The following is a 25,880-nucleotide window of genomic DNA, read 5'->3' on the forward strand; positions in this document are numbered from 1 at the left end:
ATTCTTGCTCCCGTGATTTTCTCCACCAATCGATTTAGTTGATTTAATCAACACATCTGTAAAACTTGAGCTTCTCCTCAAAGAATGATGCAAAAGCGCTACTTTAAAACTGGTGTTTATCAGAGATGTGCTCAGGAGTTTCTTGGAAAAAAAGTAATTCAGCGATGAGTCAGCTAATTGTCTAAAGCGTGATTTATGCTTTTGCGTTAAATGTACGTACGTAGATATACGTGGAGACACCGGCCCTACGCCGTAGCCTGACGCGCACCTCTCGGAAAATGTAACTACATGTTGAGGCGATGCACGTCGCTCGGCCGTGGCTTGGTAGCGTTGCATTTCCCCCCCGACTCATTTCCTGGTTCTCCTTCTCCATAAACAACATGAGATCAAGGAGAGATTCTAACTTCTCCTGCTCCAGATCTCCCACCGTGGTCAGAAAGAACAGGGGAGACTCTTTGTTCCTCTCACTAGGACTCTAGAGTCGCTACTAACTCTGAAGATAATCACCGTCACTCTCTCACTCGCTCTACCACACCTAACCAGAATTGACGGTGGGAAATGTACTTAACGTACATGTGTATTGGGTTTCCTAGTGGTTGAAAAAGCAAAAAGTGGCTAAATGTATGGCTCTCTCTCTCACACACACACACACACACACACACACACACACACACACACACAGGCCCTGCTATTCTCTTAAAGAGATGGACACACACACACACACACCAACGCACCAGTATAAACTTTAGGCCACTTACGTAGGCTACGGCGAAATCTCTGCGCGGAGCCTCCGCAGAACCATAAATCACGCTTAAGAGAGGGGCAGGTTTTTTATTTTAGGGGGCACCATAATGGGTGAATCCGACCACGGAGAGGATCGCCACTTTGAAAACCATACATTTATTTCAGCAGGAGCTTCCAGCTCACTGGAGAAACCTGCGCGTTAAAGGGAAAAATAGAGTTGACATAGCCTTACCCTCTATTGGAAGGACATTTAGACCTGCCTGCTGGTTCATTTAGGTCTCCATGATGTAGCAATTGGTCTTAAACTGGTTTCCAGTGAAGCCACTGGTTGGCTGTGTGACTACCAGTTTGCGTACTGGGAAACGTGTAAACAATTATTCTACTTAATTCATGTTGTATTTATTGTAAACATTGTATTTATTGTTGTTGAGTTTTTTTTGTTTGTTGTTGTTCCAGGCACCTGAAGGTGTGGTTGTGTGAAACGGGCTTCCAGCTGTTATGACGCAGCTTTTATTGGGTTCATTTACCCAGAAACACTGTGTTCAGTTCCCTGATTGCTGTTTTTTTTTGTGTGATATAACTGTAAATACTCTGTACATGAAGAGATGGGCATCGGCGTGATGCTGAAAGAGAAATAGCTCAAATAGCTCTATTTATTACGAGAGATGTTTTTATTTCCGTTGTTTTTGCCTGGACGGCATTAAATAGCAATAAACGTTGCACAGAGTTGACCTCAAATCATAATTTACTTGTATCTTCTGTAGCGTTTTTTTTTTTTTTTTTTTTTTCAGAAGTGATAACCAAAGCTTTCTTTTCTCAGCCAAAAATCATTTCCCATCCTTCCCCTTTTGCTGTCATCTGTCCCCCATCCTGTATCTCCCTCTCTTTTCTTCTGGCCTGTCCTCCCACACCTCTTTCTCACTTTCGCCCTCGTCTATTTTACATCCTGCCCTTATCTCGAACTCCTCTCCCGCCGCTCAAAAGTATTGAAATTCCTGGCGGCTTTGACCGCCCGGTCTGATCTGCTGAGCCGTTTTGATTGTTTGGACCTTTTTTTTCTTCTACCATGTGAAAGGAGCGGGGGAACAGGGCTTATCAGCAACTCCTGCCGTGTTGTTTTTAGCCCCGCAGCAGTGTGATGATTAGACCGGCACGAAGGTTAAATATTTTCTGCTGCAGCGTTCTCATGCAGAGTGTGTTTTCCACACTGTTTATCATTCACTCAAGTAGATTGTTTGAATTGTTTTGAGGTTTTGAATGCATGTGGAGCGATGCAGAAACAGAAGAGAGAACGAAGCCCCCCTACAACATGTTTTGGCATCCCTTATCGGCCTCTTTACGTGCACGGAGCGATCAGGCCGTGTTTAGGTCTATCAAAGGTTTTCAAAGTTGCAGTGCAAATTTGAGATAATTTAAAGGAATACGCCACCGTTTGTTGAAATAGTTCTTATCACGGTCTCCCCTGGCTGTAGATAGGTGGGCCAACGTATTTTTTGTCTCAGTGCAAGTAATTAGGTTGTTTTTTTGTCTTTTGTTGGCTCACTTTTACTCACAACATGCTAACCGGCAACATAGGATTCCATTCACTACGCTAAGCTAATTAGCGTGTTGCACCCGACTAAAACAATGCATGCACAAAAAATGCGTTGGCCCACCTATCTACAGCTAGGGGGGAGACCGGGATAATGGTGCGTTATTTTTGTCCACCGAAGTCGATTTACGAGTTGTTTTCCGGAGTTACGAACCGGAAGTTGCAAAAAGAACGCCCCCCCCCCGAGGTCGTATATATACGACTCGTCAAGTCGTCTGAACTCAGAGGACCCCGAGGTCACTTTCACAGATGGCTACGTCATGCATCACACGTAGTAAACATTGTGGTTTTCTACAATTTTAAGCACGTTTGTCTTTGTTGTAACCAAATGAAGAAGTGGTACACATAGCACTGTATACTGCTACCTATAGACATGTCTCTACAGTCTTATTAGGAGTTAAACATAGTGCTGTATACTGCTACCTATAGACATGTCTCTACAGTCTTATTAGGAGTTAAACATAGTGCTGTATACTGCTACCTATAGGCATGTCTCTACAGTCTTATTAGGAGTTAAACATAGTGCTGTATACTGCTACCTATAGGCATGTCTCTACAGTCTTATTAGGAGTTAAACATAGTGCTGTATACTGCTACCTATAGACATGTCTCTACAGTCTTATTAGGAGTTAAACATAGCGCTGTATACTGCTACCTATAGACATGTCTCTACAGTCTTATTAGGAGTTAAACATAGCGCTGTATACTGCTACCTATAGACATGTCTCTACAGTCTTATTAGGAGTTAAACATAGTGCTGTATACTGCTACCTATAGACATGTCTCTACAGTCTTATTAGGAGTTAAACATAGTGCTGTATACTGCTACCTATAGACATGTCTCTACAGTCTTATTAGGAGTTAAACATAGTGCTGTATACTGCTACCTATAGACATGTCTCTACAGTCTTACTAGGAGTTAAATATCGCCTGATTAGTTATTTAGTAGCTTGTGCAGCTGAAATTGACTAGAGACACTCGGTTGCTATATGACCACAATGGCTTTAAGCCGAGTCTTGAGCAGAAAGCAGAGCAGTAGACTAACGTTAATCAAAACGTAATTTCCATGTATCAAACTGTGAAATATATTTGTGTAATATGTCAATAACTGGTTGAATAGAATCCTTAATGTTACTAAAAATGTTACAAAAATCCATCTTTTCTCCGACTCGTAGTATCGTGTGACAAAAAGAACGCAACAACCCCGCGGTTATTCGTTTTTCGACACGGATGTGACGTCACACTCGAGCTACTACTCGAGATTACAAGACAAAAAGAACGCACAATAAGAACTATTTCAACAAACGGTGGCGAATCCCTTTAAGCACTTGAAATACAAAAATATTTATAGGTAAGCAATGCAACGATACTTTAAATCCAGTTTGGTGTTGGATCTACAGTACAGGCCAAAAGTTTGGACACACCTTCTCATTCAATGCATTTCCTTTATTTTTTATTTTTTATTAAGTGACGTGCCCTTTTAATCCCCACCCGACTCTGCCCTCCAAGACCCAGCAGCAGGCGCCATCTCCCGGCCCGGATAACGGACCGGGAGAGACCACCACTCTGCTCAGTGAGCAGCAGAACTGTCCGGGCCTCCGCAGGCCCAGCTACAGCCTGGCACACCCACACCTCCACACCATCAGTCACGGACACACGGAAAGCACCATCTAAACTACCTGTGCACTCTAGGGCTGTGCTCGATTGAAGAAATTCTTAGTCGACTAACACTCGTTCAGTTGTATCGACTGATCGATTAGTTAATTTAATCGACAGATCTGTAAATCTGAGTTTCTCCGCAAAGAGTCATGCTAAAAGCACCACTTTAATTCTTGTGTTTACCAGAGATGTGCTCGTACAGTACAGGCCAAAAGTTTGGACACACCTTCTCATTCAATGCGTTTCCTTTATTTTCATGACTATTTACATCGTAGATTCTCACTGAAGGGATCAAAACTATGAATGAACACATATGGAGTTATGTACTTAACAAAAAAGTGTGAAATAACTGAAAACATGTCTTATATTTTAGATTCTTCAAAGTAGCCACCCTTTGCTTTTTTTTTAACTCTAACAAACCCTTGGTGTTCTCTCAATGAGCTTCATGAGGTAGTCACCTGAAATGGTTTTACCTTCACAGGTGTGCTTTGTCAGGGTTAATTAGTGGAATTATTTCCCTTATTAATAAAAAAGCAAAGGGTGGCTACTTTGAAGAATCTAAAATACACTTTTTTGTTAAGTACATAATTCCATATGTGTTCATTCATAGTTTTGATGCCTTCAGTGAGAATCTACAATGTAAATAATCATGAAAATAAAGAAACACTTTGAATGAGAAGTTGTGTCCAAAGGGGGGAGGCAGGTTTGAATACACCACTGTAACATGGTCTGACTTGGTTGAACAAAGATGGAGGAACACTTCCAAACAAGGGTCGTGTCACTTTAAAGCAACGTGTACATAACTGTTTTGTAAGTACTGTAAGGCATTTGAAGAAATCTATGAGGTTAAATAAACCTGAGATATATTTCTCTACAGAAAATCTGTCTCTGTTTTGATTCATGTTATAATAACTTTATATAGAAAGTTCTCTGGGGATTAGTGGAATTAAGTTTTCTTTTGGTCTGCAGGAGTTGATCTTTTAACGTTAACTGATGGGAGGATTGTTTACAGGACGTTTGGGTGGATCCTCAAGTTTTGTTATCAAAAGGAAGTTGGTTATTATAATCCTGTCATTACCAATCCTGCACTTCTTCTCTTACAAAGACTGCACACATGAGAACATATTATTATTACAAATGACTCATATCATAGTGGGGGTTCTGGGTGTCCTCCCCCAGGGAAGTTTTGAGTATCACCGACTTCATTTCCTGTATTCGGATTCACTTTTATGCACCAATTTACAGTGGAAATACCTTTATTTAGCCTATGTGAAGAAGAAAAACACAGATGACAATTCAAAATATATCAAAGATATAATGGAAAGTATGTTGTTGTGTGTCATTGGGCATTTTTAAGTGGGTATATGGAAATCCTGGAGCTTTCTTAGTGGCTATACTGCGTATACTGCGTATCACGTAGACTACACCGCTGGTTGGAACGGCAGCTTGTTGTAATGAGAGGTTAAACACTTCTGTAAAGTGATCAGGCCATGCTTTCAGTACCCGGTCAGGCCGTCCATCCAGGGCTGTAGTACTTGTCACGGACTCGTTGGCATTTGGACTCAGACTTGGCCATTGGACTCGCCAATTATTCCAGCTGGTCTTGACCGAGTCCAGCACTACATGCTTTTGTTCTAAAGTAACTTCATCTTTCAAAACAAAGCCATTGATAAAGCGAGTTTGTTCAGAAAACAGCTATTATACGCCTGGCTGGCTGCATCATATAGCCTACCTCATCATCAGGGATCAATCCTTTCCATTTTGACCACAGACACAATGTCAGCGAGCACCTTGTACTCTGGACAAATTCTTCAGGACAAGTAATAAGTTCAAGAATGGGAACATTTACATTTTATATTTTAAGGAAAAAATAATATCATTTGGACTCTGTCTTTTAAGATAATTTTTGGGCCAATTTCAGCCTTTATTTGGATAGGACAGCAAAAGACATGAAAGGGGAGAGAGAGGTGGAATGACATGACTCTTCTTCTTGACTCGGTCTCGACTAGTCCTGGTCTTGGATTTGTCTTGGACTCGACAAAGGTGGACGTGATTACAGCTCTGCCTCCATCCATCTGGGAGTGGTGAATATAAAATGGCATTTAAAATATAATAACAAAATAAAGGCGGCAATAAAAAGATAGATTAAAGAAAACCAGTAAATGTTAAATAGAAAAAGACAAAATTAGAAAAAAACATACAGTACAGGCCAAACGTTTGGACACACCTTCTCATTCAATGCATTTTTTAATTTATTTTCATGACTATTTACATTGTAGATTCTCACTGAAGGCATCAAAACTATGAATGAACACATATGGAATTATGTACTTAACAAAAAAGTGTGAAATAACTGAAAACATGTCTTATATTTTAGATTCCTCAAAGTAGCCACCCTTTGCTTTTTTATTAATAAGGGAAATAATTCCACTAATTAACCCTGACAAAGCACACCTGTGAAGGTAAAACCATTTCAGGTGACTACCTCATGAAGCTCATTGAGAGAACACCAAGGGTTTGCAGAGTTATCAAAAAAAGCAAAGGGTGGCTACTTTGAGGAATCTAAAATATAAGACATATTTTCAGTTATTTCACACTTTTTTGTTAAGTACATAATTGCATATGTGTTCATTCATAGTTTTGATGCCTTCAGTGAGAATCTACAATGTAAATAGTCATGAAAATAAAGGAAATGCATTGAATGAGAAGGTGTGTCCAAACTTTTGGCTTGTACTGTATGTATATAAATATATAAATATATATATAAATATATATATATATATATATATATATATATATATATATATATATATATATATATTGAAAAATATATACATCCAAGGCAGTAAATGTTGCACATTGTATTCATTTTACCTTCATATTGTCATGTTTTACTGGTTTCACATGTCTAGGCCATATTTATTACTTCTCATTACGCGTATACATTCACTACATTCCTATTTATATTACACTTCATTCACCTTGTTATAACTACACACTTGTCTACCGAAAACATATATTTTTGTATGTTTTTCTTTTCTTTTTATACATATTAAGAGCATTGTTAGAGGAAATTTCATTACCAACGACTTCTTCCCTAATTCAAACAATAATTCAATCAAGATTTATTTATATAGCACCTTTCAAACATAACAAAATGCAAAAAACGTTGAAAAACATCAGACAAAATGGATTTAGAGACTAATTGTTGTGCATATGACAAGAAATAACTTAAAACTTGATGCATAAGAGTACTTTTTCCAGGCATACTTGAAAAAGGGTGAAGCAACCCTTTCCTTAAATGTTAGACAGTGTGATTACATTAGCATGAATTCAATGAATGTGAAGTGTATCTAACAGAGGGCCCGAGTGACGAATGACTTGTTTACATGAAATCTAACAAAGATGGGCGGTCACACCTTCTTGTTTCGTCATATCGTATTGGCTATGAGTACACACCGACTGCGATTCGCTGCTTTTTGAGAAGAGGGCGGGAGCAGTTAGCCTAAAAATCACAAAAATTCACAGTCAAGCCCCAACATGTACAGTTATATCCAGCTTGGTACGCGTAGACCCAAAATGGCCGCCACGCAGATCAGTTGCAGTTGTGTTCGTTTTGTGTGGCTGAGCCTGAGCCCGGTGCGTTCCATTTGTCCTCCGGTGTGACGTCGTTCCCAGAACGCCCCGCGGGTGGGCGGGGCCGCTACAGGGCTGCTGGAGTCACATGAGCAGAGCCAGGCTGACCAATTCCAATATGGTGGCCAGCTTGGCAGGTCTACGGTTCCTGTTGATGATATTGTTGTTCTGCGGGATCAGGTACGGCGCCTGCAGCCAGGAAGCTCCGCTCGTTCTGGGGCTGCGACTGGAAGACCCGACGGGTCTGGTGTGTATGAAGGATCGCATCATCTCGGCGCCAGAAGGAGCCACGTTCAAGCTCCGTCTTTTCGGCACTGAGCTGGATGGAAACTGGACGTGGGTGGCGTTCGCAGGGGCAGCTGGCGGAGCCGCGGGGTCGGTCGGGGATACGCCTGACCCGTGCGAGCTGGAGTCAAACCGCCAGGAGTCCCCTTTCCAGGTGACGGGTCAAATCACCCAGGACGAGGAAAACAGCCGGCTGGTAGATGTCGAGGTCCGGCAGAGGAGCATCTCTGGCGGCGAGCACACCTACTACCAGCTGTGCGTGCTGAGCGGAGACAAATGGGCTTCTGTAGGCTCGGAAAGACTGCAGGTCAGCGGTCCGCCCGCAGACTACATCCCGCCGTGGGGTCTGGCCGTGCTGGTCGTGCTGCTGCTTGTGGTCTGCGGGACGCTGAGGATAGTGAACCTGAGCCTGCTGTGGCTGGACCCCGTGGAGCTGTACGTCCTCCATAGCTGCGGATCCGAGGAGGAGAAGCGGGCCGCCAAGCGCCTGGAGCCGATCAGGCGCAGGGGGAACTTCTTGGTAAGTTTCTGAAAACTAGCTAGGTGGGAAAAAGCCAACGGCAACACCTCGTGTATGTATAAAGTTAGATTTGACGCCTACATCCTGGACCACATACCTGTCCTTTGCACATTCTGTATATTCTAAAGTTTTGCACATCCTGACTTGCACTATTCAATAAAGCCCCCCTTTTTTTCTTAATGTTAAATATGTATATGCATGTGGTGGAAGAATCCTTTTAATTAGGCTAAGTGAAAGTACTACTACCACACTGTGAAAGTACTCTGTTTACAAGTAAAAGTAGAACATGTTACTTAAGTAAAAGTCTGTTAAGTATCACCAGGATAATGTACTTAAAGTATTATAAGTTCTCCAAACAATCAGATTTAACAATTTAGAAACTGGAAACAATCTAAACAGTTGTGTGTTTAATGGTCTAGTCATTTCAGTAGGCCATTATATTGTTGGGTAGTTTTTAATTTCTCATAAAACATCAGATTTTATAAACTACTATGTGTTTTGTGTGCAAAAAATCTTAATTTGTGAAGTAACTGAAGCTGTCAGATGAATGTAGTGGAGTAAAAAGTACAATATTTCTCTCTGAGATGTAGCGGAGTACAGTTGTTTCTGTATTTTATTGTTTGTTATTTCATATAAAAGTTTAATATGTTTATGTATGCACCAACATCAAAGGCAAATTCCTTGTTAGTGCTACTTACTTGGCAATAAATCTTTTTATGAGTCTGGTATATAACCCCATATTTATTACACCAGCACCCTTTGCACTATGCACCATTGCACTACTATCTTACTGTCTACACATGTATGTCATTGTGTGGTGGTGTTTTATACGTAGATACTTTTTTGGTTTATATCTGTGCACGGTAGTCAATGTTTACCTTGTTAAGCTTTTCCTTGTTTTTAGTATTTAGCTGTTATGTCTGTTTCTGTTCAAGTACATTGAGCGTAACAGTAATCAGACTCAGATTCTCTGTTTGTGTCGACACAGGTCTGATTAAAAAGTAAAAAGTGAGACTTTCATGTCTTTGGTTGATTATAAAAGCAGCTCGAGGTGCTGTATAAATACTGTGAAAGTACCAAAACTCTCAATCCACAGAGAAATGCACACAGCCGTAGGGCTGCTCGATTGTGGAAAAAAATATAATCATGATTATTTCAGTCAATATTGAAATCACGATAATTTAACACGATTACTCGTTGACTTCTGGAAAGATGTTGCAATTATTGAACTTAAAAAAAACAGTGGATAAAGTTAAATAAATCCACAGTAAAAAAAACATACATCTGTGAAATTTGCTTTAATACTTTTCCTATTTATTTTTTCAGTCAGAACACAAAAGAAAATAAGAGTTTACTTGCAAAACATAACAAGCTAAATAATAGTTTTTCTCGATTTATTCTGTTTTTTGTGATCATTAGGAGCCAAAATCATATTCACGATTACATTTTGATTAACTGCACAGCCCTACACAGCCGGTATTCAGAAACTGTGCCCCCTAAACGAGCCGCCAGGACTTCCGTACGGTTGTGATGTGACATCTATACTATACAGAGGTAGAAAGTGCCGCTACAGTACACATTCCCCGGCTGCAATGACGGAGCAGAGATCCCGAGGTTACATCCACGCTACTATGTTTTCATTTCAAAGAAAACATAGTAGTGTGGATGTAAAAAAAAAAACGATCTCCGTCCACATGGAGTTTGAGCTCCAGTAGCTGAACTAATCTCCGTCCATATTAACAGGTCTGACAACACACGTCACGTGACCATTCACACACACTGGGCATGTGCGTGCCGCTGTAAACAGGAAGCAGATCGTCTGACGTTACTCTGCGGTTGAAAATCATGGATGTATAAGTTGAAAATACAGAAAATACTTTGGAGATTCATTAGCGTGTACCGAGGACGAGGTGGAACTGTTACTGAAAGGTGTGTAAGCTACCGACCTGATGAGGCTGACTGAAGTCCTTGGCCGTCGCCAAATGTCTCCGTTTTAGGGGCTCGGAAACGTCCGAGTATTATGGACAGGAGGCGTAAATGTAGATATACAGTACAGGCCAAAAGTTTGATTGACACACCTTCTCATTCAATGTGTTACTTTATTTTCATGAATCAAAACTATGAATGAACACATGTGGAATTATGTTCTTAACAAAAAAGTGTGAAATAACTGAAAACATGTCTTATATTTTAGATTCTTCAAAGTAGCCACCCTTTGCTTTTTTATTAATAAGGGAAAAAGTTCCACTAATTAATCCTGACAAAGCACACCTGTGAAGGTAAAACCATTTCAGGTGACTACCTCATGAAGCTCATTGAGAGAACACCAAGGGTTTACAGAGTTATCAAAAAAAGCAAAGGGTGGCTACTTTGGAGTCTAAAATATAAGACATGTTTTCAGTTATTTCACACTTTTTTGTTAAGTATATAATTCCATATGTGTTCATTCATAGTTTTGATGCCTTCAGTGAGAATCTACAATGTAAATAGTCATGAAAATAAAAAGGAAACACATTGAATGAGAAGGTGTGTCCAAACTTTTGGCCTGTACTGTAGATATAGAATATTTAGTTTTTACACCAAACTGTAGTAGTGTATTTGTAGCCCGAAGACCCGGAAACACTGACCAATCAGAGCAGACTGGGCTTTTTACAGAGGGTGACTACAGGTATATTCAGACAGACAGTATGAGAAAAGTTTTTTTTTTTTTTTTAACATTAAAGCGTTTAATAGGGCTGCTCGATTATGGAAAACAATATAATCACTATCATTTCGGCCAATATTGAAATCACGGTAATTTAACACGATTACTCGTTGACTTCTGGAAAGATTTTGCAGTTATTGAACTTAAACAGTGGAAAAAGTTAAATAAATCAGCTGTAAAAAAACCCCCGCATACAACTGTGAAATTTGCCTATTTAAACTTTTTCATTCATAAAATAAGAGTTTACTTGCAAAATGTAATGAGCTAAATAATTGTTTTTCTTGATTATTCTGTTTTTGTGATCATTGGGAGTTGAAATCATAACATCAAATTAGGGCTGGGGAAAAAAATCGATTTGATTTAAAAATCGAGTTGGTAGGTCAAATTGATTCATATTTTCAAAAAATCGATTTTTTTTAATCCAAATACAGTATAAATAATTTGGATGTTTAACAATCTTTGTTGCACAATGCACTGTGACTTTTCACTTAGAGAAAGGGTTTGCCTTTGCAATTTTGTTTATGTTGATGCACTTTAATTAAATACAATAAATATATATTTTTAAAATATATTTACAGTTCACATTTATTTGGTTTTAAATGGAAGGGGGGGATCGAATCGTAAATCGAGTTTTTTATAAAAAAAAAAATCACAGATTTTTTTAGGGAAACAAATCGGCCAGCTCTACATACGGTACGGGGACCTTTTTTTTAAAGCTGATTCTGATGAGATGTATTCCTAAATTGTCTTTTTGTCCATCCCAGACGTGTTCTCTGCTGTTCCTGTGCGCTGTGGGACACTCGGTCCTCGGCGTGCTGCTGTACCGTGCGCTGGGCTCCATCGCTGCGGCCGTGTTCACCAGCGGCCTCCTCATCTTCTTCTTGGCCGAGCTGGGTCCCCACATGCTGTGCTCCGGTTACGGGTTCCAGCTGGCGCCGGCTCTGACCTGGCTGGCCCAGGTTTGCTTGGTGCTCACCTGCCCCCTGTCCTGCCCTCTGGGGCTGATCCTGGACCTGGGCCTGAGGCGGGACATCAGCACCTGTGGGATCAGGGAGAGGACCATGGAGATGATCCGCACAAGCGTCAACGACCCTTACAGGTAAGAAAGACGAAGGAGTTTTTTTGTGATTGCTGCGGGCAAAAATCCTGGATTATGCGGCACGGTTTTCTTAAAAAATACGATGGAATATGTAGGGCTGTCCTCGACTAAAGAAATTCTTAGTCGACTAACACTTATGCGATTTTGTCGACTCATCGATTAGTTGATTTAATTGACAGAGCTGTGAGCTTTGAGAGGTGGTTAAGACTAGAAAAGCACAATATAAATGTAGTTAATTAACCATCTGTAAAACTGAGTTTCTCCACAATTAATCCTGCAAAAGCACCACTTTAAATCTTGTGTTTACCATGAATGTGCTCAGAAGTTTCTTGGAAATAAGTAATTAAGCATAAATAAGCATAAAAAATGACTAATCGACTAAAGAAATCTTAGTCGACTAAGACCAAAAGGACCGATTAGTCGACTAATAGACTAAGAGGTGGCAGCCCTAGGAATATGCGGGATATTTATGCAATTTTATGCGATTAAAATTGCGGGAACTTGCAAAAACTGCGGTTTGATGAAAAAGAGGGAGGGACTGACTTAACATATTAAGAATGAAAACAGAGATGACGGTAAGAATATAAAAAAATAGTGTACAGTACGACAATACAAAAGAATTTACAATTTTACAAAAAACATACAAAAGAGAGGGAAGGAATAGTGCAATATCGGTCAATAGAGTGAGATTTTAGGATTAATATGAGTACAGTGCAAGGCAGATCAGTGACTATATATATAACTATATATATTGCGTTTTTCTGGAGGGACTGGAAAGATTTATGGTTCTGCGTTAAATCTGAAGGTCTGCAGGAATCTGAAGGTCTGCAGTAGGGCTGGGCGATATGGAGGAAATCAGATATCATGATATTCTTGACCAAATACCTCGATATCGATATTGCGGCGATATTCTAGGGTTGACAACTGGTGCTTTTAACAAAATATGTTGACACTTAGATTTTAGATAAATAATCATCAGTAATGTGGATATAATGTCTAACTGGGGATTAGAAAAGGCAAATAATAGAACAGCTAGAAACAGTCTGGTAAGTTCAGAGAAGTACATCACTTTACTGTAATGCAGCCTTTAACATTGAAGACCCCTGCTCTAACCTGGTGCATTATTAACACTATTAATGTAAATAATTGACCCCAAAGCAGTTAATAAGTGCTTTCTTTAGTGCCGAGGGGTTAATGTATACTTAAAGCCACACATCTGTGGAAGTGACCATTTCAGTTTCTTTTCCCTCGCCACGATTTGGCCTAACTTGGGAGCGTTATTTAGCAAGACGTGGCTTCCTTAGAATCCATCTAGATTAGATTGTCTAGTTTCATTTGATACCGTTATCTCTCTGGCTTTAAAACAGAGCGTCTTAAAAGATCGATCTTGTGAGTTTTATGAATCGATATCAAATTATTGAAAATAGATTTTTTTTTATGCTTTTTGGCTTTTTCCCTTTCCTTTATATCCTTTTTATGCACGTTATAGGTTTACAAAGTGAAAAAGCCCAAAGTCCCCCCCCCCCAAAGGGACTTACCATCTCCACCAGAAAACACTGTTCACCAACTGCTCCAAACAGCTCTATTGTAGTCAGAGACCAACGTGGTCACTTTGTAACACACGTTATAATGCTCGGCTAGCTGCTAGCATGGTACACCCTCATACTCTGCTTCTGACTGGCTAGTAGTCCTTACCTAGCTACTGTCAGGGCACGCCCTCATACTCTGCTTCTGACTGGCTAGTAGTCCTTACCTAGCTACTGTCAGGGCACGCCCTCATACTCTGCTTCTGACTGGCTAGTAGTCCTTACCTAGCTACAGAGCATGTGCGACTCCCGACAAAGATGTTACAGCAGTGAGATTTCTCACTCTGTAGCTAAAACAGAGAGCTCAACACACAGGGTGAAAAGAGGAGCTGCAGCAATGTGCAGTACAACAAAAATATGGTGTTTTTAGAAAATTAAACCATGTAAACCTATTCTGGTACAACCTCGAAATACAATTATGAACCTGAGAATGAGCAGAATATGGGCACTTTAAAACCCAGCCCTGCTTCAGATATAGCGTAGAGTTGCCCTTACGTCATGATCTGTATTTAACGTCTCTCTTCCTTGTCGTGTGTCTGATCCCCACCGGGTCCTGGCGCAGCGAGTTTGTGAAGGAGGAGTTCAGCCGCGGGATGCTGCGCACTAAGACGGTGGAGGACATCCTGACGCCCCTGAAGGACTGCTTCATGCTGCCCAGCTCGGTCGTCCTGGACTTCTCCACCATGTCTGACATCATGCAGTGCGGCTACACCCGGGTTCCCATCTACGAGGAGGAGAGGTGGGCGCAGAAACGCAGCTTTTTACAGAGCTCAGACAACCAAAAGCTAGACTTGTGAAAACAATCCGTTCAGTGACTTAACCGTGCAGACCTTGAACACTCGTGAGATTCCCAGTAGGCCACTCACCTCTTCTTTGATAAGTTCTGCTTTAATTTAGAGTACCAGTGATGCAACAGCACATTTCATTGTCTTGAGTAATACACCCAAGTTGCTTCCTCCTTTTCTTTCCTCTTTTCTTTTCATATTGTCATATTCTTTTGTACTCCTAATCTTTTGTCCCTTTTGTATTATACTTCTTGGAAAACCCTTATTAAACATATTGAACAAAACCTAAAAAAAAACTTAAAGGAACACGCCGACTTATTGGTAATTTAGCTTATTCACCGTAACCCCCAGAGTTAGATAAGTCCACACACACCCTTCTCATCTCCGTGCGTGATGTAATGCTGTCTGACGGCTCCAGCGGCATCAGGCCAGCACAGATCATGCAGGTGAATGGTTCCAGCAATCCTACTGCTCCCAATTGTGACAAAAGTGACAAAATAACGCCAACATGTTCCTATTCAAATGTTGTGATTTGTATTACATGTCATTTAGCTGACACTTTTATCCAAAGCGACTTACAATTAAGTGCTTTCAACTCTACAATTTGTAGAGTCACAGCGTGTACAAAAAAACAACGTAACATGAGACACAGCCATCTTCTAACAGTAAACAAACCGGGAACTATATTGTCAGACAGGCTTGCTGCAAAGCAAATCATTCCGCCCAAGTACTATATTCTTCCGCCTGAGAATATAGTTCCCGGTATGTATACGGTTAGAAGATGGCTGTGTCTCATGTTACGTTGTTTTTTGTACACGATGTGATTCTACAAATCACAACATGTAAATAGGAACATGTTGGCGTTATTTTGTCAGTTTTGTCACAATTGGGAGCAGTAGGATTACTGGAACCATTCACCTGCATGTTCTGTGCTGACCTGATGCCGCCGGAGCCGTCAGACAGCATTACAGTGCAGAGATTTGGCTCAGATAGGAGCCTGGGAGGGAGTGTTATCTTTAAGATTCCAGTTGATTTGGTCAAAGATGAGAGTTCATATCATCTTATTGCAGATATATTGGTATCTGTGTATATGTTGGCCGATAAGTAACAATAAAACTGAGGTCTGAGTAAAGGGCACGTTCACACTACAAAAGGCAATCCACCGGTTTTCCGCAGGGTGCTGCGTCAGTGGGAGTGTCACTGAAACGGACCATTTGTGTGACGTCCTGTTGTGTTCTTTAACCCTAACCCCCCAATGTCCCACAAGTGGACTACATACAGTACAGGCCAAAAGTTTGGACACACCTTCTCATTCAATGCGTTTCCTTTTTATTTTCATGACTATTTACATTGTAGATTCTCACTGAAGGCATCAAAACTATGAATGAACACATATGGAATTATGTACTTAACAAAAAAGTGTAAAATAACTGAAAACATTTTAGATTCTTCAAACTAGCCACCCTTTGCTTTTTTTTGATAACTCTGCAAACCCTTGGTGTTCTCTCAATGAGCTTCATGAGGTAGTCACCTGAAATGGTTTTACCTTCACAGGTGTGCTTTATCAGGGTTAATTAGTGGAATTATTTCCCTTATTAATAAAAAAGCAAAGGGTGGCTACTTTGAGGAATCTAAAATATAAGACATGTTTTCAGTTATTTCAGACTTTTTTGTTAAGTACATAATTCCATATGTTTCATTCATAGTTTTGATGCCTTCAGTGAGAATCTACAATGTAAATAGTCATGAAAATAAAAAGGAAACGCATTGAATGAGAAGGTTTGTCCAAACTTTTGGCCTGTACTGTATTTCACAGTTATTGTTTTCCGTCAGATCGTTGCTAGATCTCAACATTTCCGACAGCCCTTGAAGGCAGCATCCTTTCATGGAGAAAGCGAGAAAGAAAAGAGACGGAGTGACTAGTGCTTTGTTGTTGCAGGAAACCGTCAGCTGTTCCACAAACTCCCAGGCTGTTCAGAGCTTGTGTTTGGTGTTTTAAATATTTTCTTGTGGCAGCGATAGAGGCAGCGATGTTTCCTGTTTCCTGTACGGGACTCTCGCACCGCCTCAAAAACACACTGAGAAGACTGAAACTTTCTCAATCAATTTCTGTGATTCCAGCTTCTTAAATATGAATATTGTTCTACTCTCTTCTCTCCTCTGGGACAGCAAACTGAATATCTTTGAGTTGTGGACAAAAATAAGACACTTGAGGACTTCATCTTGGGCTTTTTGGAAAACACTGATCCACATTTATCACCATTTTCTTTCGTTTTATAAACCAAACAACTAATCAAATAATTAACAGATTAATCGACTATGAAAATAATTTTTAGTTGCAGCCCCTACTGCGTTTTTTGCCGGGCCGTTTGACGGCCGCCGCAGTGTTTGTGAATGCAGCCTGACACTAAGCTTGCTTGAAAAGATTTTTTTGGATGTCTAATGTGCATATCTGGTTGTTTCATGAACATTGAAATGACTGTAGTTCAACGTAAAGCAGGCCCTAATTACATGTTGAAACAGTCATCCCATTGATGTTGAAACCACGATTTCATGTATTTATCATTTTGTCTTTTTAATCACATTTTTTAATCAGTTTCAACTTAGAGCTCTTCCGACCTGCAAATCACCAAATCAATGCCGTCTCTGCATAGGGCTGCACATTTAATCGCAATTTTATCGAAATCACAATATAATGCAATATGCAATATTTGTTAAATGCAAAACATGTGTCAAACCGTTCTGAGTTAAGCATTGTGGTGCTGCAGAGACGTCCCGGCCTACAAATCCTACCCTACAGACTACAGAAACCATCTTTATTTGGTACAGAGCCTCGCAAAAATCACACTATATTCATTTTATGTTTTAAAGGAACACGCCGACTTATTGAGACTTTGGCTTATTCACCGTATCCCCCAGAGTTGGATAAGTCCATACATACCCTTCTCATCTCCGTGCATGTTGTAAGTCTGTCTGACGATTCCACCGCTAGCCTAGCTTAGCACAGAACTTGCAGGTAACTGGTTCCAACTAGCCTACTGCTCCCAATAATAACGCCCAAATTTTCCTATTTACATGTTGTGATTTGTATAGTCACAGCGTGTACAAATAACAAGGTCACATGACACACAGCCATCTTCTAACCGTATACGTACTCTGAACTATATTCTCAGAAAAGCGAAGTACTGCTACTTCTGCTACTTGGGCGGAGTGATTTGCTTTGCAGAAAGCCTTTCTGGACTTATCTAACTCTGGGGGACACGCTGAATAAGCTAAAGTCCCAATAAGTCGGCGTGTTCCTTTTTAAATCTTCATATTTTTCAATGCAATGAGAAAAATTATACAAACATGATCATTCCCTCCAATATCGTGAATCATATCGCAATTGCAATATCAGTCAAAGTAATCGCAATTAGATATTTTCCTCATATCGTGCAGCCCTAGAACAGATGCATTCATTATCACCAAATCAGTGCTCCTTTACCAGGCTCAGTTTTGATGTCTCGACTAATTCAGTCCTGCAAAAAATTATTAAATCAATGCTCTCTGGTGTCGTAGAATTGCTGCACTTTAGAAGATTAATTTGTTTGGTCTATAAAATGTCAATAAGTAATAATAAATAATAAATGGCCAGGAATCAAATATATCAAACATTTAGTTTAATACAAAAGCAAAACGACAACAAAAAATGTTTTTAGAACTGGGAAGAAGTGGATTTAGTCACTTTGATTTGTAACAGAACAATTAACCTTTTTAATCCTGCACAAATAAAGTAAAACGATCCCCTTTTGGTTGAACTGTAGAGGGTACGATTTAAAATTATGTTTTTATATTTACTCCCGTTATCTGCCCAAGTTGTTGTTCCCCGTTGTCGGTGTGTTTTTGGTTCATTTTGTAGCTGTGTACTTCCAGTAGATTTGGGATTTGGTTTCTCCACATGGCAGTACTCGTGGCCACTCGTCAACGTTGTGTCTGGTTCTGATTTCCCAGGTCCAACATTGTGGAAATCCTCTACGTGAAGGACTTGGCGCTGGTGGACCCGGACGACTGCACCCCCATGACGACCATCACCAAGTTCTACAACCACCCGCTGCACTACGTCTTCAACGACACCAAGCTGGACGCCATGCTGGAGGAGTTCAAGAAAGGTGGGGCTCACACTCGCACACAACATACTGTTCCTAGAAAGAGAGTCGGGCGGCTCGATTATGGAAAAAAAACATAATCACGATTATTTCGGTCAATATCGAATATTTGACGCGATTACTCGTTGACTTATGGAGAGATGTTGCAATTATTGAACTTAAAAAACAGTGGAAAAAGTTAAATAAATAAAAAAAAAACACATACGTCTGTGAAATGTGCCTTAATGCTTTTCCTATTTAATTAAACTTTATTTTTTCATTCAGAACACAAGAGACAATAAGAGTTTACTCGCAAAACGTAATGAGGTAAATAATAGTTTTTCTCGACTATGGTTAACTGCTCCTCAGATCTCTGCAGGGTAAATCCAGACAGCTAGCTAGACTATCTGTCCAATCTGAGTTTTCTGTTGCACGACTAAAAATACTTTTGAACGTACACACGTTCCACCAGAACAAGTTCCTTCCTGTGGCCGGGTTGGCTCACTGGCTAGAGCAGGCGCACATATACTTTGAGGCTAATGCCTCGACGCAGAGGTCCAAGGTTCGAGTCTGACCTGTGCCGATTTTCTGCGTGTCTTCCCCCACTCTTTTTTTAACATTAATATGAGTTCCCCCAGCCTGCCTATGGTCCCCCAGTGGCTAGAAATGGTGATAGGTGTAAACCGAGCCCTGGGTATCCTGCTCTGCCTTTGAGAAAATGAAAGCTCAGATGGACCAATCAGGAATCTTCTCCTTATGAGGTCATAAGGAGCAAGGTTACCTCCCCTTTCTCTGCTTTGCTCACCCAGAGAATTTGGCCCACCCATGAGAGAGAGAGAGAGACATCATGGCTTTCAAACGAGCAAAGTGGCAGTTGGTCAAGGCCACACCCCACCCTCCACCTTGCCCCCCCCCACCTTGCCCCCAGTATTAGGGGACCACTAAGGTCTATATAAAAGAGACTTCAGATACAGTATTAGGGGACCACTAAAGTCTATATAAAAGAGACTTCAGATACAGTATTAGGGGACCACTAAGGTCTATATAAAAGAGACTTCAGATACAGTATTAGGGGACCACTAAGGTCTATATAAAAGAGACTTCAGATACAGTATTAGGGGACCACTAAAGTCTATATAAAAGAGACTTCAGATACAGTATTAGGGGACCACTAAGGTCTATATAAAAGAGACTTCAGATACAGTATTAGGGGACCACTAAAGTCTATATAAAAGAGACTTCAGATACAGTATTAGAGGACCACTAAGGTCTATATAAAAGAGACTTCAGATACAGTATTAGGGGACCACTAAGGTCTATATAAAAGAGACTTCAGATACAGTATTAGGGGACCACTAAAGTCTATATAAAAGAGACTTCAGATATAGTATTAGGGGACCACTAAGGTCTATATAAAAGAGACTTCAGATACAGTATTAGGGGACCACTAAGGTCTATATAAAAGAGACTTCAGATACAGTATTAGGGGACCACTAAAGTCTATATAAAAGAGACTTCAGATACAGTATTAGGGGACCACTAAGGTCTATATAAAAGAGACTTCAGATACAGTATTAGGGGACCACTAAGGTCTATATAAAAGAGACTTCAGATACAGTATTAGGGGACCACTAAGGTCTATATAAAAGAGACTTCAGATACAGTATTAGGGGACCACTAAGGTCTATATAAAAGAGACTTCAGATACAGTATTAGGGACCACTAAGGTCTATATAAAATTGACTTCAGATACAGTATTAGGGGACCACTAAGGTCTATATAAAAGAGACTTCAGATACAGTATTAGGGGACCACTAAGGTCTATATAAAATTGACTTCAGATACAGTATTAGGGACCACTAAGGTCTATATAAAAGAGACTTCAGATACAGTATTAGGGGACCACTAAGGTCTATATAAAAGAGACTTCAGATACAGTATTAGGGGACCACTAAGGTCTATATAAAAGAGACTTCAGATACAGTATTAGAGGACCACTAAGGTCTATATAAAAGAGACTTCAGATACAGTATTAGGGGACCACTAAGGTCTATATAAAAGAGACTTCAGATACAGTATTAGGGGACCACTAAGGTCTATATAAAAGAGACTTCAGATACAGTATTAGGGGACCACTAAGGTCTATATAAAAGAGACTTCAGATACAGTATTAGGGACCACTAAGGTCTATATAAAAGAGACTTCAGATACAGTATTAGGGACCACTAAGGTCTATATAAAAGAGACTTCAGATACAGTATTAGGGGACCACTAAGGTCTATATAAAAGAGACTTCAGATACAGTATTAGGGGACCACTAAGGTCTATATAAAAGAGACTTCAGATACAGTATTAGGGGACCACTAAGGTCTATATAAAATTGACTTCAGATACAGTATTAGGGGACCACTAAGGTCTATATAAAAGAGACTTCAGATACAGTATTAGGGACCACTAAGGTCCATATAAAAGAGACTTCAGATACAGTATTAGGGGACCACTAAGGTCTATATAAAAGAGACTTCAGATACAGTATTAGGGGACCACTAAGGTCTATATAAAAGAGACTTCAGATACAGTATTAGAGGACCACTAAGGTCTATATAAAAGAGACTTCAGATACAGTATTAGGGGACCACTAAGGTCTATATAAAAGAGACTTCAGATACAGTATTAGGGGACCACTAAGGTCTATATAAAAGAGACTCCAGATACAGTATTAGGGGACCACTAAGGTCTATATAAAAGAGACTCCAGATACAGTATTAGGGGACCACTAAGGTCTATATAAAAGAGACTTCAGATACAGTATTAGGGGACCACTAAGGTCTATATAAAAGCATCCAAAAACAGCATGTCCTAGGACCTTTAAACCTGAAAACAGAGCCAGGTGGAGGTGCAGAAGTCTAATTTTCTCCCAGAACACTTAAATTACAATATGCTGAAAGATTATTATGGAATCTACCCAATCAACAACCTACCCCAGCGTTAAATGAAAAATATATTTTTTATTTGAATGAATTGACCCTTTACTGAAGAATGATCTCTTTGGAAATAAAGTTTCCTGACGGAGTATTTTTCTGACCCCTCCTTTTTGTACCAGGCAACTCTCACATGGCGATCGTGCAGAAGGTGAACAACGAGGGGGAAGGCGACCCTTTCTACGAGGTGCTGGGATTGGTCACGCTGGAGGATGTCATCGAGGAGATCATCAAGTCCGAGATCCTGGACGAGTCCGACGGATACCGTAAGTTCCTTTAATGTAAAATCAGTTTCTTCATGTAGCATCTGGTGTCTTTTATTATTAAAGCTTTCCACCTCCTCCTGCAGTGGTGGAATGTAACTAAGTACATTTACTCCAGTACTGTACTCAAGTACAAATGTTGAGGTATTTGTACTTTGTTGGAGTTTTTTCTTTTCAGGCCACTTGGTACTTCTACTCCGCTACATCTCAGAGAGAAATATTGTACTTTTTACTCCACTACAGTCATCTATTCCAGCTTTAGTTACTTTAGTTACTCCACTACCTTCATCTGTTCCAGCTTTAGTTACTAGTTACTTTAGTTACTCCACTACATTCATCTGTTACAGCTTTAGTTACTAGTTACTTTAGTTACTCCACTACATTCATCTGTTACAGCTTTAGTTACTAGTTACTTTAGTTACTCCGCTACATTCATCTGTTACAGCTTTAGTTACTAGTTACTTTAGTCACTCCGCTACATTCATCTGTTACAGCTTTAGTTACTAGTTACTTTAGTTACTAGTTACTTTACACATTAAGATTCCTGCACACAGAACACATGTAGTTTATAAAATCTGATGTTTGATTCTAAAGTAAACTAGCTGACAATATAACGGACTACAAGTCCAGCTGAGATGATGAGACCATTAAACACACAGCTGGTTGGATCCTTTACACACACTACAATGTTTCTGCATTAAGTACTTTTACTTTTAATACTTTAACTTAATTTTCCTGACGATACTTACATACTTTTACTTAAAGGAACACACCGACTTATTGGTAGTTTATCTTATTCACCGTAACCCCCAGAGTTAGACTAGTCCATACATACCCTTCTCATCTCTGTGCGTGCTGTAAGGCTGTCTGACAGCTCCAGCATTAGCTTAGCCTAGCACAGATCCTGCAGGTGACTGGTTCCAACTAGCCTACTGCTCCGAATAAGTGATAAAAAATGACAGAATAACGCCAACACTTGGCATACAGGCTTGCTGCAAAGCAAATCACTCCGCCCAACTATTGGTATAGTATATATATATTCTTCCGCCTGAGAATATAGTTCCCGGTATGTATACGGTTAGAAGACGGCTGTGTCTCATGTTGCGTTGTTTTGTGTACACGCTGTGACTCTATAAATCACAACATGTAAATAGGAACATGTTGGTGTTATTTTGTCACTTATTCGGAGCAGTAGGATTACTGGAACCAGTTACCTGCAGGATCTGTGCTATGCTAAGCTAATGCTGGAGCTGTCAGACAGCATTACTGCACGCACAGAGATGAGAAGGGTATGTATGGACTCGTCTAACTCTGGGGGTTACGGTGAATAAGACAAAACCCCAATAAGTCGACGTGTTCCTTTAGGTAACATTTCCAGTGCAGGACTTTGACTTGTAACAGAGTATTTTTACAGTGTGGTATTAGTACTTTGACTGTAGTAAAGCGTCTGAGTACTCCCCCCTTTGCAGTAGACAGGAAGGTGAAGCGTCCTCTCGCTCCGCTGGAGATCCCTCTGGAGCCGCGCAGCGTCACCGACGAGTTCTCGCTCTTCAAGCCTCCCGAAGGAGACGCCAAGATCAGGACCTCGCCACAGCTGCTGCTGGCCACGCACCGCTTCCTGTCCAGAGGTGGGTGGGCTACTGTGTGTGTGTGTGTGTGTTTTACTGTGGTTGTGTTACTGTGGGTCTGTTAGTGGGCTACTGTGTGTGTGTGTGTGTGTGTGTGTGTGTGTGTGTGTGTGTGTGTGTGTGTGTGTGTGTTTTGCTGTGGTTGTGTTACTGTGGGTCTGTTAGTGGGCTACTGTGTGTGTGTTACTGTGTGTGTGTGTGTGTGTGTTTTACTGTGGTTGTGTTACTGTGGGTCTGTTAGTGGGCTACTGTGGGCTACTGTGGGCTACTGTGTGTGGGTTACAATTGGTGGGTTACAGTGTGTGTGTGTTAGTGTGTGTTACAGTTTGTGTTTGTGTGTGTGTGTGTGTGTGTGTGTATTACAGTTTGTTACTGTGTGCGTGTAATTAGTGTGTGTGTGTTACAGTGTGTGTTAGTTTGTGTATGCTGTGTTTGTGTGTGTTACGGTGTGTCTGTGTGTATTAAAGTGTGTGTGTTACAGTGTGTGTATTACAGTGTGTTACTGTCTGTGTAATTAGTGTGTGTGTTTAGTTTGTGTGTGCTGTGTTTGTGTGTGTTAGAGTGTGTCTGTTTGTGTGTGTGTGTGTGTGTGTGTGTTAAAGTGTGTTTGTGTGTGTGTTACTGTGTGTGTGTGTGTGTGTGTGTTACAGTGTTTGTGTGTGCTGTGTTTGTGTGTTACAGTGTATCTGTTTGTGAGTGTTAAAGTGTGTGTATTACTGTGTGTGTGTGTGTGTGTGTGTTTTTATCTGGGAATTTATTTTAGCACACCAGCGTTCAGAAACGTTTGTAATCTTGTGCCACAGCCTCTTGGTCCCAGTCCGATGTCCTCAGGACTTCTCTAGTGTCCTCAGGACTAGTCTGATGTCCTCAGGACTTCTTTAGTGTCCTCAGGACTTCTCTAGTGTCCTCAGGACTACTCTAATGTCCTCAGGACTTCTCTAGTGTCCTCAGGACTTATTTAGTGTCCTCAGGACTTCTCTAGTGTCCTCAGGACTACTCTAGTGTCCTCAGGACTTCTCTAGTGTCCTCAGGACTTCTCTAGTGTCATCAGGACTAGTCTAATGTCCTCAAGACTTCTCTAGTGTCCTCAGGACTTCTTTAGTGTACTCAGGACTACTCTAGTGTCCTCAGGACTTCTCTAGTGTCCTCAGGACTTCTCTATTGTCCTCAGGACTTCTCTATTGTCCTCAGGACTTCTCTAATGTCCTCAGGACTACTCTAGTGTCCTCAGGACTACTCTAGTGTCCTCAGGACTTCTTTAGTGTCCTCAGGACTTCTCTAGTGTCCTCAGGACTAGTCTAATGTCCTCAGGACTTCTCTAGTGTCCTCAGGACTACTTTAGTGTCCTCAGGACTTCTCTAGTGTCCTCAGGACTAGTCTAATGTCCTCAGGACTTCTCTAGTGTCCTCAGGACTTCTCTAGTGTCCTCAGGACTACTTTAGTGTCCTCAGGACTTCTCTAGTGTCCTCAGGACTAGTCTAATGTCCTCAGGACTTCTCTAGTGTCCTCAGGACTACTTTAGTGTCCTCAGGACTTCTCTGGTGTCCTCAGGACTACTCTAATGTCCTCAGGACTACTCTAGTGTCCTCAGGACTTCTCTAGTGTCCTCAGGACTAGTCTAATGTCCTCAGGACTAGTCTGATGTCCTCAGGACTTCTTTAGTGTCCTCAGGACTTCTCTAGTGTCCCCAGGACTACTCTAGTGTCCTCAGGACTTCTTTAGTGTCCTCAGGACTTCTTTAGTGTCCTCAGGACTTCTCTAGTGTCCTCAGGACTTCTCTAATGTCCTCAGGACTTCTCTAGTGTCCTCAGGACTTCTTTAGTGTCATCAGGACTAGTCTAATGTCCTCAAGACTTCTCTAGTGTCCTCAGGACTTCTTTAGTGTCCTCAGGACTACTCTAGTGTCCTCAGGACTTCTCTAGTGTCCTCAGGACTTCTCTAATGTCCTCAGTACTTCTCTAATGTCCTCAGGACTACTCTAGTGTCCTCAGGACTTCTTTAGTGTCCTCAGGACTTCTCTAGTGTCCTCAGGACTAGTCTAATGTCCTCAGGACTTCTCTAGTGTCCTCAGGACTACTTTAGTGTCCTCAGGACTTCTCTAGTGTCCTCAGGACTAGTCTAATGTCCTCAGGACTTCTCTAGTGTCCTCAGGACTTCTCTAGTGTCATCAGGACTACTCCAGTGTCCTCAGGACTTCTCTAGTGTCCTCAGGACTAGTCTAATGTCCTCAGGACTACTCCAGTGTCCTCAGGACTTCTCTAGTGTCCTCAGGACT

At 40.8% G+C, this 25,880-nt stretch overlaps 1 protein-coding gene across 1 annotated transcript in view; it reads left to right on the top strand.

Annotated features, from left to right (window-relative positions):
• Positions 1 to 7,574: 7,574 nt before the first annotated feature.
• Positions 7,575 to 25,880, top strand: part of cnnm3 (cyclin and CBS domain divalent metal cation transport mediator 3) — a 33,099-nt gene continuing 14,793 nt past the window's right edge. Inside the window, exons 1-6 of the mRNA XM_028601386.1 lie at positions 7,575 to 8,435; positions 11,904 to 12,238; positions 14,387 to 14,563; positions 18,600 to 18,757; positions 21,837 to 21,980; positions 23,447 to 23,605. Coding sequence (XP_028457187.1) covers positions 7,719 to 8,435; positions 11,904 to 12,238; positions 14,387 to 14,563; positions 18,600 to 18,757; positions 21,837 to 21,980; positions 23,447 to 23,605 — 1,690 coding nt within the window. The 5' untranslated portion in view covers positions 7,575 to 7,718. The remainder of the gene's footprint in view (positions 8,436 to 11,903; positions 12,239 to 14,386; positions 14,564 to 18,599; positions 18,758 to 21,836; positions 21,981 to 23,446; positions 23,606 to 25,880) is intronic.

Source organism: Perca flavescens, chromosome 16 (genome assembly GCF_004354835.1).
Source record: "Perca flavescens isolate YP-PL-M2 chromosome 16, PFLA_1.0, whole genome shotgun sequence".
Classification (NCBI taxonomy): Eukaryota; Metazoa; Chordata; class Actinopteri; order Perciformes; family Percidae; genus Perca; species Perca flavescens.